The 17,714-nt window shown below is 36.0% G+C and overlaps 1 protein-coding gene across 1 annotated transcript; it reads left to right on the top strand.

Annotated features, from left to right (window-relative positions):
• Positions 7 to 13,334, top strand: LOC109822861. Its single transcript, XM_020389124.1, has 2 exons — positions 7 to 157; positions 10,202 to 13,334. The coding sequence occupies exons 1-2, from the start codon at positions 98 to 100 to the stop codon at positions 13,046 to 13,048; spliced, it is 2,907 nt and encodes a 968-aa protein (XP_020244713.1). The 5' UTR covers positions 7 to 97; the 3' UTR covers positions 13,049 to 13,334.

Here is a 17,714-nt window from a genome sequence, read left to right as displayed (position 1 = left end):
TGATTCTGACGGCGTTGAAGAGGAAGGCGAGGGAATTAATAGAAGGGAAAAGGGGAAAGTGATTGAAGACGGGAAAAAGATCAAGGGGAAGAAATTGATGAAAGGGAAAATAATCAAAAAGAGGCTCATCAAGGTTGAGATCTGTGCTTCGAAAAAGGTACTATTTATTTATTTTATTTTATTTTTATTTTGTTTTTGTTTTCATTTTTCTGCTCCTTCACATCTAGCACAGTAAAGATATACATAGTTAACTGTTGTTAGATTCCAGCTATACGCATTAGCTTGGATTAGGGGAACTTTGGCGACTGATGCTCCGCGTAATGGAGATTGAGTTCGCCGAGATTGAGTAAATATTGTGTGATATTACGCATGAAATTATGCTTATTTATAGGGTCGGTGGATACGTAGTAGACTTTTTTTTTTTGCACCCCACCCTTTTTGGCAATGCAGCGGACAGTAGACTCGCAGGGCACCAATAATTTTGGGAGCTCTTTTGGGTTGCTGTTTGAAGTGTTTGTGAAAGCATTGGGTGGTCTCAGATAATGGTACTGTCAGCTTTTTTGCACATTTCTTCCTTACATCATTGGTATTGTGCGTAGGATGTGATGACCCATTTTGTAGCTAGTAGAGATAGTAGGTAGAGCTGCAATGATGAGAATCTTTTCGGTGAATGAAATCTTGGTGACATTGCATGTTCAAAGTACCCCAAACTGAAGCCACAGCTACCACCTCCCCCTTCCAAACTTTGAGTATTCGTATTAGATACGGTTTTCAGATACTTGCATGGTCTTGGATGCGTATTGTTTAGTTTGGATGATAGATGATGCATCTGCTATATATCCTCCTTAGGGGAGGAACTAGTATCAAACTCAGATGTCCACAAATGGGTTAAAAACTTTATCGGGTTTCCTGTGCATAATTAATCTTGATTATGCCAACCGTACTTGTAGCTTTCTGTGTGCAAAATCAGAAGTTTATGTGTATGATTGTGTCGTAATCAGTCATTTCTACTTGTGTCCTATAACATCCTCCTTTTCCCCTCCTAATACTAGTAGCTAGATTTACTTATTGATTTAGAATCATGAGGTCAAAAGCTAGGGACCTCTGTGAGGATTAAGCAGATTATTAGGCAAATTAAGTATTCTCTGAAAAGTAAATCGTTTTTTGATATAAAGTGAGAACATTATAATTTGGAAATATCTAGCCGTTAAATTGTTACACTGGAGTCTCTCGTTGATGTGGAAATGGGTGGTGCTTCCTCAATGTCAACTCTGTTAACAGTATTGCTGCACTCTTATGCTTGCATCTAAATGGCATATGTAGTAATGCTAAAATTTGAGTTTTAAGTTGCAAGTTGAGAGATATCTAGAAGGATCAACTGCCTAGAAATATATAATATATATATCTTGTAGTCTATAAATAAAAACTCTAGAAGAAGCGAGAAGTTAGACGTGCTAAAAATCGTGGGAAATACTCAAAATAGTAGTAAGTGTATGAAATACTTTAGTAAATTAGATGTAGAGTGATAATGTGTATGGTTACAGTGACAATAATAGATTGGAGTCTGTTAATAGGAATTGAGTCACACCTATGAATGTACTAGTTATTTGGCATCTCAAACTGGTGTATGTTGAAGAAAGCCTTGAAATAATTGAATGTGTGTGAATTCCATATAGAGTTAGGTGTGTGAACTCCATATAGAGTTCTACATTAATCCGTGCATATTTGCAATTAATGGGATGAAAATTGTTTTTAGTGCGAAGTTTGTAAGAGGTAAGTGAGATGGTATTACAGAATAGAGCATAGTGTTAATAAGCCAAGCTTGACATAATTATGCCAAGCTTCTTGAGGAAGGTGCAAACTTCTCAAGATATTTATGGCTATTCTTGAAGCTTGTTATGGATTCTTTATAGGGGCATTTGGTATCATGCAACTGCAGTTGCAATAGTTGCATGCAATTGTAAATTTATTGTTAATGCGTGCAATTACAATTGCCTTGATTTGTTCAATTTTAAAATTCTACAACTTGCAGTTGTAAAGTGCAATTATAGTTGCTTAGTTCTAGATGCAATTTCTCACATCAACTTGGTTTTACTTTTGATATAAAAGAAAAATTTTATTTGTTGAAAACTTTTAAATTTCTTTGTATTTCCTTACATATTTCAGTCCTTTAAAAAGTAATTTTTTAACTTTTAAGAAATTTTACATTTTTTTATAGAACAAATTTTTTCATTATTCAAAAGTATCTTTCTAGATGTTTTTTTATTTTTGTAATTTCTACAAAAATACATTTCTTAAATAAATTATGAGAGATTTATTTATTTATTTTCATATTTAGATTATATATGTTAGAATTTTTAAATTTCTTTTAATATTATTTTGTTATTTTATATGATTATTTTCTTAGAACTTTTGATAAATTTAGTAAAATTTTAGTATTTTTTATTTTTATGATTTTAAATTTTTTTATATTTTTGAAAGTTTTAATAATTTTCATAATATTCTTTCCAGTGAATTTTTTTTATAACATTTAATTTTAGAAAATTTTAAGCAACTTAAGAGGGTTATAGTTACTATAAGTTGCAAGGGACTTGCGAACATTTTCATTGTACCACGCTATAGTAAGTATGTAAAATACTAAGTTAATTACTAGTTATTATTGTTGATTATGATTAAAATTAGTAAATTACAATGAATAATTAATAGTAATAGTAATCGTAATAGTAATTATATAATAAATAGTCCACAATAACTAGTAAAGACAGTAAGTAACGATCTATTTTTGAAGAAAAAACTTAAATAATGGTGAGTAACTACCCTTATATTCCATTGATAAGAGTTTAACTGAACAACCCAAAGAAGCACAAGAAATAAAAGCCACATTGGAAAATTTAAGAAAGAGTGATTGGTTTAAATGGAAATTTGAGTCAATACCTGATAACTTAAGCTTTTTTGTTAAAATTGGTCCTTAGCCTCTATCTAGGGCCCATTACTCTAGATTGAGCGATTACTCACTTAAAAATGGTACCAGAGCTAAAGGATGTGGTTCAAGTAAAATGTGAAGTTAAATGTGAAGCCCGAAAAGCGTCTGGAGGTTGACTTAGGTCTGAGGATAGTTGGCATGCCATAAGGTGGATGACATGGAGGTTGACTATATAGGGAGTGGCCTAGTTAATATATGTTGTGCCATATATGTTGGAAGATCCTACGGTTGTTTGATAGCCATGTGACCAATGTGTGGTTGTGGGTTTCCATTTACAAATGAAAGGGGAGAATTTTAAGGATTCATATGTGGATATAGTCCTATACTGGATATTGGAAAAGGTAAAAAGAGTGATAGGTTTAAATAGAAGTTGGGGTTAATACCTAATAGATTAAGTTTTTGTGTTAAAAATTACTTTCTATCCTTTATCTCAGGCCCATTAACTTTAAATTTGGCCCACTTACCCTCACAACAATACAAAAGTGGCCAAAACCAAACAATTGCGATACACATGAAGCGAGAACACACAAAAAAGAGAAATAACTTGAAAAACTTTAGGAAAAACTTTCTTCAAAAAGCTCACAATCAACAATCAACTGGTGAACATATCTCTAACCTCTACCTTTAGTTGAACCTGAGAATTTGGAACATTGTAACATGATTTTAGAAATGCACCTTTAGTTGCTCCTGAGAATTTAGAGCACTATAATATGATTTTAGAAATGCACATTTCAAATACTCAGATAGGGACTAAAAGTTAATTATTGAGAAAAGGTCCATTTTGTGAGCGATGGAGGTGTCTAGCCATCTATGAAGCACGGACACGCATAACATGAAGCCGTGTCGTGTCGTGTCCGTGTCGGACACACGTGTTGAACACACGTATCCTATGTATTTTTTAGGATTTGCCTCGTGTCGGCGTGTCGGATGGCCGTGTCGGATCCGTGTCCGTGCTACATAGCTAGCCATTAAGGAGCATCCATGATTTCCTGCAGCAGGATCTTTGGAGGTTAGAAGAGTAGCAGCAAGTGCCAAAAGCCGGAGGAGACAGTAGTTCAGCAGCAAGTAGCGAGTTTTTCTCGATTTGGATCTGAGCTCTTTGGCATGAAATGTAAGTACTAGAGTACATGAGAAGTCATGTGAACCTGAACACATGAGAAATCTTATGAGATTAAACACATGACGATTTCTTCATTTAGGGTTTTGAGAGAAAAATTCAAAGTCTTGTGAGGATAGAGAAAGTAAAACACATGTGAAAAGGGAAGCGATCACTTTGTGATTAGTGATTTGGTGTTTAGACTCTATGTGGTGTTATGGACTTTTGAGGAGTTGGATTGGGTTTTTTAATAAAATCCCATGAAACTGATTAATTTGTGCATAGATTAGTAAATTGTAGGGGTTGTGATGATATAGGAGATGATTTCTAGATTTTTGAGTGCTCTGAACGCGACAGAAGGGGTTGATTTCCTATATTATGCCTGGACTGGTTAGAAGATATGAGAAAGTTTCTGTAGGTGATGGGGAGACAGATCTGACGGTAGACAATGTAAAAGAGTATGTGATGGGTGAGACAAATGTGCAAGAGTCGAACATTGTTTTAGTAGTAGAGTTGTAGTCATGCATTCATAGTCATCATAGGACAGGAACAGAAGATGGTTAATGCAAGTAGCATGAGGATGGTGCTAGATTAGGTGGAGTTTTGCAAGTAGACACGAGCGAGTGACACACATGGAGGAGGTGGCTACATTGGACTTGTTGGACAACGAGCGTTCATGTATAGTCCAACAGACGACATCATGTTCATAGGGTAGAGTAGGAAAAGCACACCTAGATCGTCTCAGGTGAGTGATGTAGGGGTGCTCCGGGTAAGAGTGCGGGCATTTCAATTTGAAGTGCAAAGTAATAGGAGATGCTAACCGCAGAGGAAAAGATTCAAGATGACAATGGTCAATCATCAAGGTGATTTGGAAATTAAATCTAAGATGGATATTTTTGGGATTGCGTCTTTGACTTTTTTAATAACTTTATATAGTTGGATAAGGTTAGAGGACTATTGTGATTAGAATATTGGGTCTCAATATGATATGGAGTTTGTATCCTATTCAAATTCGGAGGTTAGACTAGAGGATAACATTTGATTACTCTATATACAAACTTATATTATTGGTGAATAACTAAGAAGAAAAGATGTGGGAGAATAGAGTTTTGGAGAGAATATAAGATTTGCTATGTATGTAAGACTGAGAGATAGGAAATGAGTGATTCCTCTTGTAAAGTTCTCCCTATACACAATAAATTTCTTGTATTATGCTCACTGTTTTAAATATCGGCCGATAACCGATATTATCGGCCGAGTTATCGGATTTGGGAGCTCTCCGATAGGATAACTTGGATTTTTAATCGGTTATCGTTTTTGGCAAGTTATCGGGGAGTTATCGGCGTTATCGGTACTTATCGGCCGATAAGGTTTTTTTATCGGGATTATCGGCCGATAAGTAAGGCTATGCAATCGAATAGTTTCATCGTGCAGTCAAGATGCAAGTTTTGCTTTCTATAATTGGTTAGTGATTCTAAACATGATGATTTACATTTTGGTATGTTTATATTTCATTAAGCATGGTTAGATTACATTTTTTAGTTATTATATTATATATATACACCATCTAGTATATCACTCCGATAAATACTACTTATCCCCGATATATCCCCGATTTCCGCTATCCGATAAGAATTTTGGTCGTCCGATAAATTCCCGATAACCGATATTTAAAACCTTGATTATGCTTCATGGATGTAGGTCAAAGTTGATCAACTGAACTACATTAAATCTTGGTATTCTTTTCAAGGAGAGGGAGTAATTAAAATCAATGTTTAAAAGAGTGGAAGTGCAAAGCAAAACACTACTCTTTGATAAAGGGAGGCGTAAGCTTCAAAGCGTAAGGCATAAGCTTCATGAGTTTAAGTATTTTAATTTTAAATTTGTAAAAGTTATGAACATATAATATATGTTGGTGTAATAATTAACAAATATATACATTCATGTCCTAATTAATAAATAAGAATTAATTATGTGAAGTGTAAAAAAATCACAATAAACTAGGCTACATGCATAACATATATTTTATTTACATTCACATGGTCATATTGAAAATACATAGGCGCATTTTTAATGTTAGTCAAAAGAATCCTTTTATATCTTTCTATCATGTCTAAAGCATGTGCTTTAAAGAAAAGCGCTTTATGAAGTGCAAAGCGCATACTTCAATTATGCTTTAACGATGAGGCATTATGTTCAATGGATAAATAGTTTCACTCTGAAGTTTCAAAGTGTTTAGCCCTCAAAAAGTTTTGAGGCGAGTTCTAAGCGTGTTTCAAAAAGTTTTTTCAAACATTGATTAAAATCCCTGATACTTTTCTATAGGGCAACACAATCCTCTGTCATTCAAAAATAACATATTAGTTTAACCAAATATTCTAATTGTTGCTCCATACCCAAGATTGGATATCTAGACCCATTTGAGAGTTAATGGACATTGAAGCGAGGAAACCTTTCAGTTTAGCGAGCTAATTGTAATCCAAGTCACTAAAGAACTCAGAGTATGAAATGTTCTATTGCACCTCCTCTAATAAGTAGCAATTAAATTTGTGTGATTATTACTAGCACTAAAATCGATAGAAATCTTGGTGCACACCATCTATCTAACCAAAAGCTAACCTTTGATCCATCTAAAAATGAGACATACAAGCTAAATGAAATACAAGTTTCACTTTGACCAAACCTTTCCACAGAGAAGATAAAGAACTTATATTTCTCACCTTATCCCTCCACTAACCTGATTTTTGAAGCTAAGTGCAAAAAATGAGAGTTTTTATGGATATTAGTCACTTAAATGTTCGGTATTTTGATATTAGTCTCCCAAATCTTCATATTTTAATATTAGTCCATCAAATTATCTTAAAGTGATGATATTAGTCCTTCTGTTAGGTTTACCCTGCAAAACTCTAAATTATAGTTGGATTAGCACTAATCATGAGTGGATAATTACCTTATTACCCTTCCCTCTTTCTCATCTCCTCCATCTCATACACTAGCGGTCATCCTCTGTTGGTATTCTCACCTCTTCCTTCAAGACCACCACCATCATCTCTGTAACATCCCACTAATTTAGTCCCACATCAGTGAGAGAGTGGAAATTGAGGTGTTTATATAGTGAAAGCTAAATACTATAACATCGACTAGTAGATTTTAGCAGTGGTTTGAGCCAAACAGTGCGTTACACTCGGTGGGTTCCACGGCTTGCACGTGCCAACGGGTTTGCTAGCCCGGGACGTGACAAATAGTATCAGAGTAGTTGCCAGCTAGAAATGTGGAGTTAAATGCTATACAGGGTTAAGTGTTACACTGTGTAGATATGGTGGGAGCCACCTCTAGAGTCCTAGGAGTCTCTCTAGAGTCCACATCGTCTGACGGTAATACTGAGATTGCTAATTGTCATGTCGCGACGAGGACGTCGCCTTTGTAAGGTGTGGTAAATTATAAATATGACATCCTACTAATTTAGTCCCACATTGGTGGGAGAATGGAAAATTAAGGTGTTATACAGTGAAAGTTAAAGACTCAAGTGTAACATCAGCTAGTCAATTTTGATAGTGGTTTGAGCCAAACAGTGCGTTACACTCAGTGGATCCTACGATTTGCATGCGCCAACGAGCCTGTAGGCCCAGAGCGTGACAATCTCACCATCGCCATCTCCACCTCTGTCCATGTTCTCACTGCCTCCTCTATCTCCATTACAACTATCTCCATAATCGTTTGTATTCTTTGTACCACCTCCATCTTCTCCACCATATCCTCTGTCTCCATCACCTTCTGTGCTGGTATTCTCACCTCCTCCACCATTACCATTACCATAATCACCACTTCTGTTGGCCCTGTCATCACCTCACATTCTAAATCACCACCACCACCAATCTATTGTGCCCGGTCACCTTCCCCACCACTATATTAAAGCGGGGCCAATGTAGGATGGAGAGGGTAGAGAGGAGGTGGCGATAGGATCAAGGGCAAATAGGAGGGAGAGGAGGTTAGAATGGAGTGGGGAGAGGGTATAGCTGGCCATTTCACAAATTTTTTTTTGAAGAAAACAGAATATTTTCCATCCATTTTAACGCCAAATAGAGGAATTAATATCAACATATTAAGGTAATTTGGGGGCAGTATAAAAATATGAAGATTTGAGGGACAAATATCAAAGTACCTATGATTTAAGCGACTAATATAAAAAATCCCCAAAAAACCCTTACCTTATGGACACGACGGCGAAAGGCATCTAAGGACAATCAATGTTGGGAATAAACAAGCTTAGAGTTACCGAGCTTTAAATAGAAGTTAGGAACCAATTTTAATCCAAAAACGTAAACTACCCAAAAACGTAAACTACCCAAAAACGTAAGCTTTCTAGGTACTAGTCTCAACTCCTATTTAAATTAATCACTCTTTCTTATTTTATTCAATGTGAAACAATACTCACATATGAATAACATTAACATCCCCCTTCATTTGTAACTAGAATAGGCAACCATGAAGCGCCCACATGGGTATCAACAATCATAGTATAACATATGTGGATTTTCCACCATATGACTTCAGTAGACGTTTTGTCTGCACCATAGCCCTCCATTCCACTCCATGGCATGCCAGCTATCCGCAAATCTAAATTTGACCTTAGTCGACCTCTCGACAGCTTTGGACTTCATATAGGGCTTCATTTTTTTTAATAGGGTCGCAAATTTGGCTCTGTCTTTGATCGGTAACTTTGCTTTATTTGGGGAATAAATGAGCCCAAGCTAGAGTTAATGATGTTTAAGTAGACAATATGAGCTGATTTTAACCCAAAAGTTTAAGCTTTTTAAGTATTGGTCCAAAATCCTATCTAAATTCATCACTCTTTCTTATACTATTAAATGTGGGAGTATACTCACACATGAATACCTTAATAACCAGGAGATGCTTGTTGGTAGTAGAAGATCAGCTTGTCACAGCAAAAAGTTTTCTTGAGGTTGCGGAGCAGAAGTTGGTTTGAAGTGAGTGAGAGGTTGTTAGAGAAGAAGAGCTAGCGTTGGAGAAGAATAAGGGCTTGCAAGTGAAGCTGCGAAAGAGGTTCATGAGAGAGATTATTAGGGTTCGCGAGGGAGGAGATGCCGCGCAAATGTTCGGTGAGTGAGAGAGCTCAAAGGGGGATCGTTCGCTTGCGAAAGAGGTTCATGAGAGAGATTATTAGGGTTCGCGAGGGAGGAGATGCCACGCAAGTGTTCGGTGAGTGAGAGAGCTCAAAGGGGGATCGACTATGTTTAAAAATTAGGATTTTGGTTTTGATATTTATTTAAAAAAATGGGGATTTGAGTTTCAGTGGGCACCGAGGGCACTTTTTAAAACACTGTTGAAACTAAATATATATCAATTCAGCCCACAGTAGAGGATTGAGTACACTGTTTGGTATTGTAGTAAACTGCAAATATTATGGCGTTAGAACTGTGGCAATTGTCGTCATGGTAATGATGATTTTCATGCACATAGGGTAGTTCTTTTTAAACTAAAGTTACTTTGTTCTTTTTCCCCCATTTTCCTGTTACAATTATGATGTATGTAAAATTTCTGATACGCAGTGTTAGATCTCATCTATTAGCAGAAGCTATTGGTGAAAATGGTTGGAATATGGATTCAGACAACCAGAATTCAAGGATTGTTTGGTTTAAGTCTAATCATTCTGAATTTGGATATATTTTACCAACATTGTTCCAACTTCCAGTAGTACCCTCCTGTAATTGAGGGTGTCTACGACATATACAACTTGTTACCTGTCCTTTAGTCTAAACTTCTCTGCATAAGATGCTTACAGATAGAGAAATACCTTCTACTTTCCATCTGACACATAATGCAATTGATTGTGACTGTGCGGGCCCTCTTATTACTCCAACTGATGTATATATGCATTTGCATATCTTTGTGTGTGGCACGAATACGTACATGCATGGATTTGTGTGTTTGCGGGTTTCTCAACACTTCCAAAAATTAGTCGTTGAACAGTTTCAGCATCTTGCAGTATAAAGGTCCTTTGGCTTCTCTCATTTGACTTTGAATATTGTGTAGATTATAATAAGATTAGTTTATAATCTTAGTCTTTAGAAGTACTGATATGAGTGGTGTTTCTACCTCAGGAAAAGATAAATAAGCTCGCATCTTCAGCTCATATCTTTCATAAACTTCAAGATTCTAAGCATAAAGTATTGCCTAGAAAAAATAGCAAAAATCTTGTTGATAGCAAAAAGAATTCGGTGTATATGAAGAATCTGCCAAAGAGTCGGAAACTAAAACTTCTACGATCTTCGAAACAAACCTCCAAGGAGAAGATTGAGCCGGGAAAGGCTCTTCGAGTTCATCACATTCTGAATAATCCTACTAGAAGATCAACAAAGAAAGCAGGTGCTAAAACAAATACAGGAGGTAAGTCAGTAGATTCTTGTTGTGGATCAGAAGACCTAGTTGATTTGTCTGGTAAAAGTAACATGCATGCACATGCCAAAACCTGCTCATCTATAGAAAATACATGCAAAGGAGACAGTCTTCCAGCTGCTGATGATGTAGCTCAGGCGGAAAACTCCAGTGATATCAGTGCTTTTAGAGATATCATAAATAGGGCAGATGAAACTTCAGCAGAAAAAGAACAATTGCTTGAATCTCACAGTAATATCATGCCTTCCATATATACAAATCCCAGAAGCACAAGCTGTTCTGACCCCAAGAGAGACTTGTTTTCCATACCGGAGGACCATTGCCAGTCTGTTCAGGGTTATAATGAAGGGTGTCATTTTATTACTGGGAATAAGACTTTATTAGCCAGTGATCCACATGATGACCCAAGGAATCTGGAGCCTATTCATAGTGCGGGACTGAGTTCTCATTCTGACATTCAGAGTAATGAAATTTCCCCCAAGACATTAGATTCCCCGTCTCTTGCTTCAAGGTTTGATCCAACAGGTTCACTGAGCTTTATCAGAAATCTAAGTCCACCGAATACAACATCTTGTTCAATCACGAGAAAGGAGGAAACTAAGATGCAGATTCAACCTCCAATAGACCCCTTGACAACTTCCTATTGGCAGATTCTCCCACCCAAGGACTTCCGCTCTTCTGCGGGGTGTAAATTGGTACCAAAGCCAGTGCCAATCTCCAAGGACAAGTGTAATGTTGATGGTTTTGTTGGTTTACCTCTTAATTCACAGGGGGAATTTATCCATTCACAGTCCGCTGCAAGTTTTGATTTTGGTGAAATCAGTAAAAAGAAAAATGCTATACAAGGTTCAATCCGAGGCTATCCATTTCCTCATAATGCGGAATCTTGGACTAGTTTAGATCATGTGAGCAGAATGAAAGGGAAGTTTCCTAATGCAGCATTGAGTCAGAAGGTTCAACCAAGTTGGTATCAACGGCAATACAATCTTGCTGATGTGCGAAATTTTGATAATTTTGGAGTTCAAAGCAATAATGAGGCCGTAACTGATAGATATCCAAGCTTCCTTAATGACCACAATATCATGGAAGTATCTTGTCAAGGCTGCAGGGATGATATTCGCACACGGAATTATATTGACAGGGTAAATTTTCAAGCAGAAAGGACTATGGAGCATGTGTCTCAGCCTAATATTCAACAGACAATGCGATTGATGGGTACAAATGTAACGGTTACTGGAAATAACAAATGCCAAAGTTATGGTGATGGGAGAATATGGATCGACAAAGAAGTAGTAAGTGATCAGTTTGGAAGAGTTTCCCATCAACCAATGCAACAACAATGGGTTACACATTCATCATCTATGAAGCCAAAAAATAATTTAGTTCGTCCGTTAGATACTTCGTCAAACTTCTATAGTATGCCAGCTATTGCACCGAGATTGGGTGTTATGCATTTTAATTATCGACCACAATGGGTATCGAGAAATGACACTTCCTCAGTCATGGGAAACACTCTCTTTAGCCATCCACTTAACTCACAATCTTTGATGAACGACTCTTCGAAATCCTTACTGACTACTATCCCAGGGATCACATCGGTTAAAATGGGGCATCAGATTCCAGTGCTGGCATCCAATCATCCCAATTCTTATCAGCATATGCTTCTCAGTTCTACTCATTGCAAACATACCCAGGGCATTACATACAGTACAACATCAACATTTCGGCCTCCCATTTCCTATCATGAGACTTTTAGTCCTGTCCAGCCATCACCAGCTCAGTCTTCAATGAACCTTCCTCGGTGGTTATTAAATGCAAAACAGCAGAGGAAAAGCCAAAGACCTCCTTGTTCATGTTTTCCTGATCCACTTGCTTCTCACCACCGCAGCAGCATGTCTCGTGCCGATATATTTCCTCTCCCATCTCCACATCACACTTCAGCAATAAATTTTCCCATTTGTACTGGCACTACCTCTATAGCTGGTGGGTTATCCACTCCTTTTGTCCAATCTTCATTGGTTCCCCCCAGTATGACAAGCAGATCGAAGCCTGCGATTGATAACTCCTGTGGCAAGAATATGATCAGAGGAGGAACGAATTTTAATTTCACATATTTAAAATCTTTGGATGCGGCTGGAAAAACTAGGAAGAGGGCCGCAGCTAAAGATGATCGTTTCATGAAACCAGCAAAGAAACCTTTTTTCAGAATGCAAGACCAGATGGCTGCTTCAGCAAATCCCAGACAAGAAGAACAGATGCACGCTAATACAGTAAATGCTGAGGCCGTGACTGATTCCAACAATTCAGGGGCTGTTACTCAAAATGAAGGTTCGAGGACCCTGTCTTTGTGTGGCTCTTTAAAAGTTGATGGTGGGTTGAAATCTGGACCTGTCAAATTGACCGCTGGAGCAAAGCACGTACTGAAACCCAGTCAAGATCTGGATCAAGATATTTCTAGGTCAATTCATTCGACAATACCCTTTTCCACTGGGGATAATTCTGGTAAGGTTATAGATCCTCAGATGACAGCTACAGAAATTTACAGGTTTTAGCGGATCCCAATCTAAGAGACTGAAGTTTCTGACAGCTGACTGATTGTGTTGGCTCAAACTACAAGTTTAGCTGTTGTAAAATGCTTTGGCTTGGGTGGAAATGACTAATTGCTTATGCAACTTTTGCTTTGGATTTTGTATCTCTTTGTTCTTCCATCTATTGGCCGTTTCTTCAGCATCCATGAGGTAAGTATATAAATCTTCAGCCAATCGTCTGTATTGTGTTACTTGTTATGATGACAATATTAATTATGCATAATCTTATTTTGTTTCTACTTGATCTTTACTTGGTATGTTTGAGATATTAAATGCACTGCTGTTGTTTCGTAATCGCTTTGTATCTTTGTTTCGATTTCATCAAGGCTGAGCAAGTTTGCATCCTTGTATCTTGGCATCTGACAACATAGCAAGTAACGGCTTGTTCTTATATATGTTATTTGACGATTCTCGAGCATTAAGTAATTCCTTATTTCTGAAACCATCTCTTGTCATAGGGAGGTTTTCTGTGCATGAAACTCTTCAATCGATAGCACAATACTTGTTGCTTACATTCTGAAGTGGATAAACTTAATTAGCCTAAGTCTAATAGACCCAGTTGTTCAAGTGAGCTGAGTGGTTTCGTGCTCATTTTGCAATATCGTTTCTGTAAGTATCACATGATTTTAGGCATTAATTCTGAGAATTGAAGATATGTCCATCTCTGTTCAGTGATGGAATATTTGGGAAATGATGCACATATGGAAATTTAGTTCGGCAGTGAAAAACTACAGAAGTCAGAAAATGGTTGTAATATTTGATTTTTTTGAAATTTCATTAATGTATATTAAAAGAACAAATTGGACTTAAGAGAAGGATTTCTAAATAGCAAAAGATACAATAAACATAAATTATATTTTATGAAACATTGTTGTCTAGTATAGATGAATTTCCAGTGAGATATGTCTTTTCATGCACGAGTTGTGATCCTAGTCAATTATATTTTTGCAAGGCTATTCCGGGATTCATTATTATGGTCCACGGATTAGTTTCCAAGGGGAATGTATCAGATTATCGTTTTATAATACTAAATTCTGTTTAGATATGGTAGAATTAAGTTTGTGTGTGCTAACTTCAAAATTGTTAACTCAGACAGGCGATTTTAGTTATTTCTGTTAATTGATCTGACGTCAACTCATCTTTGGGAAAACTAAGATCATGATTGGTTGGAGCGTAGATGCAAGCTTGGGGATGAATATGATTGCCTACTATTTTTTCGCGTAAATACAAAAGATGTAGCAGAAAAGAACAAATTACAGTGATAAACAATAGTTAGCAAAAATACTAATCATAAAACCAGCTAACCAAAGACACACAAAATTTTATAGTGGTTCAGATAAAAAATATTGCATCCACTTTTCCTTCTCGCAAAGGGGCTTTCTCACTATGATACAGCTCATCTAAGGGCCTGTTCGTTTGTTTTCTAAAAACCAAGAAATGGAAATGGAAATGGTGAAAATCTCAAAACTCACAATTTCCTCCATTTCCATCCCTAAAACTCACCCACAACATCCAATAAAATATTATTTCCATCCAACAATTCATCCACATCATCTAATAAAATATGATTTTCATCTAACCACTCATCCATCACATCTAATAAAATATTATTTTCATCTAACAACTCATCCATCACATCTAATAAAATATTATTTTTATCCAAACATCACTCAACTCATCTCTTCTCATCATTTCAAATCACTCACATCATCCAATAAAATATTATAACAATTCACCTCATCTCATTAACATTTCATTTCTTCATTTTCATCCCAAAAAGTTATGAAAACACTTTTCTTAATCTTTCTTCACATCACCCAATAATACAATGACAACTCATCTCATCTCATTTCATTTCTTATTTTTAAGAATGAACCGAACAAAAGAAAACAAGAAACTACAGGAAATAGGTTTCTTATAATTCATTTCCTTATTTTTTTTCGCCAACCGAACACTCCAAAACTAGTTTTCTTAAAAAATCACAAACATCATCCAATAATAAGGTGACAACTAACATCATTTCAATTTCATTTATTTGATTTCCTTCTTTTTTAGCCAACCAAATACTCCAAAAACAATTCTTCATTTTAATAGTTTTCCATTTCTTTGATTTCCCTCTTTTTTTTAGGCAAACGAACAGGCCCTAAATCACAAACTCGATTCAGTAGACTTACAAAATTGCACCCTAGTTTCAACTCGTAACTAGTCGTCTAACCTAACTCTCATAATGTGTAACTCCTAGTCCTAACTAGTCCCAATACTCAATTCAACCAGCTTGAGTATGCTATAAAAGAAGTTCAATAATTGTGCAAACAATTCTTCGAATGATCTGAGCGAAGGTCGATGAAGAACGTGGATAAAGATGGACTCTAAGGGTAGCTTTCCTCACTATGAACTTATCGGATGATATTGTGCCCGACAAATGAGCAATTGACGAGACTTCAAGGGATTGAAAACCTCTTCTTGATCACCAAAAATAAACCCTAGGTTTCCTCTCTCTTTCTCTCTCATTTTTTAATTCTAACTAGGTTAGAAAACAATGCCTCAAAATGTAGGAGAGAATTAGGTCTTCTTATGCAACGGACGGTTGAGATTAAAAATTGAAAAATTCAAATCAGCCATCTAAGCATCGATGGTAGCTCTCTACCATTGATGATATCAAGTGACCATCCCCATCAACGATCTCGTCTCTGGACTTTTGCACGATCGATGATCTAAGGTAAACATCAATGGTCTCTTGGTCACAATTGATGGTCAATGTGAACCATCAATGGTCCACAAGCTGAAATCAGCTTTTGTGCTGTTCTCAATCCTTTTGTACTAGATCATCTCAAACATAGATTAGACTCAAATAACTCAAATAAGAGAGATTGTACAGACAACATCCTAACAATCTCTCCCTTTCGATAATAACTAACTTAAAATTTGAATTCTTGCAATTAACAAATGTTTGAAATATATAGACTAATAAGCATACATACACTTTCATGAAATAGGAAATGATATGCAATATTCCCCTACATTCATGTGTAAATGAAAATGTGATGAAAGGATAGATATTGTGAAGCTTGCCCTACAACCATGCATCGGGCTTTTTAAAAAAATATTTGAGAAACCAAAAAAACTCATGCATACAACAAAATTTCACTCAATTCTCCCCTTTCTGTTTTTATCAAAAGCTAAAAACACACTAATGGTCATACAGGATACAAGACAAAATCAGAGAAATATTGTTCGTAGAGTGCACGGGAGAGATATGCACACACGTTCACATGGAAATTTGTATTGAAGATAGCACCAAATCGAACCGTAGAACATATGAACAGGAGAAAGAACAACTATATGCATACACGCATAAATAAAAGATCATTGTAAATGCGTAGAACACAGAGTGAAGAATTTAAAATAGTTCACAAGATATAATTAGTTATAAAAATGTGATAAATGAGTTGATATAAAGACTTGAGCTAGCTCAACTTTTAAAAATAAAAGACCAAAGTGTTATTCTATCACCTTAGCTATATAATACTTACAAGGAAGAACGATATTATTTGACGAGCGATTTAAACCATCTCTTAATATATTGCATATTCAGTACATGATGGTTACTCATTGAGATACTCATAAACAATAATTGAGAGTGTGGGTATTTGAACATCTTTTAACATATACACTCGGGTTCTGTTAATTTTATAAGAGTGTGGATCTTTGATCATTTTTAGCAAATATACACTTTTATAGTTTGCTCATATTTTGTCGCAAATGCACTTAAGTACATAAAAAGTAAGTTAATGCATTAGTCAAGTCCAAAAAGCACAAAAACACATTATATAAAATGAAATATCTACGAACTAGATACATGAAATAAATATGAAATAAATGTGTGCAAATAGCATGTGAAGTGCCTCGTGAACCAATATGTCATGCAGTCAACATTTGATCATTGTGTATTATATACACACACACCAATGAATAGTATCGATCATTAGAAATTATCTCGCAAAAGCATATACATAAGCATGTCCAAAAAGAAGAAATAATTTTTCACTAGAGAAATCAAAAAACAAGAAAGAAAAAAATGAAAATAAAAACAAAACAGAAAAAGTAAAAGCAATAAAATCAAAATAATATGTGTACAATAAAAATGGTGCAAAGAAATATGTAAAAATACCAAACTAATCACATAAAAATATATTCAAATTAGAAAAAATAAAGAAGAAGAAAAATAAAAAGAAATGACCTTCTCCAAAGTGTGGTGCAAGTCTCATCCACTCCTAGTTAGCATCGGTATCCTCCTCCTGTGTCTCCATATCCTCATCATCTCCACTATCAGCTTCTTGAGTGGTGGATGGATGAGAAGCTCTTAGAAGCTATGATGGTCATGTGAAATAATCCGCATACATACACTGTCTTCCTAAGGAAGGATCCATCTGGCATAGAGCTCCAATAATAAATTAAAGAGAAGCATCCTAACAGGCATTCTGAGTCATCATATCTCTCTTGAGTGTGTTAACTCTACCACTCGGACTCTCTACTCTCTCACCAAGCGTAGCTACATGGTCCACTAATAGATGGGGACTCCGACTTCTTATCAATAACCTCTCGAGCAGCAGAGGCAACCATGCTCATT

Source organism: Asparagus officinalis, chromosome 1 (genome assembly GCF_001876935.1).
Source record: "Asparagus officinalis chromosome 1, Aspof.V1, whole genome shotgun sequence".
Classification (NCBI taxonomy): Eukaryota; Viridiplantae; Streptophyta; class Magnoliopsida; order Asparagales; family Asparagaceae; genus Asparagus; species Asparagus officinalis.
The sequence above is the reverse complement of the archived record's forward strand: the minus strand, read 5'-3'. Positions and strand labels throughout refer to the sequence as shown.

Excerpts from the sequence above, each read along its gene's own strand:
- LOC109822861 (XM_020389124.1), top strand. The coding sequence starts at position 98 with ATGAAAGGGAAAATAATCAAAAAGAGGCTCATCAAGGTTGAGATCTGT. Across the intron at positions 158-10,201 it reads AGATCTGTGCTTCGAAAAAG|GAAAAGATAAATAAGCTCGC; the intron begins GTACTATTTATT and ends TTTCTACCTCAG.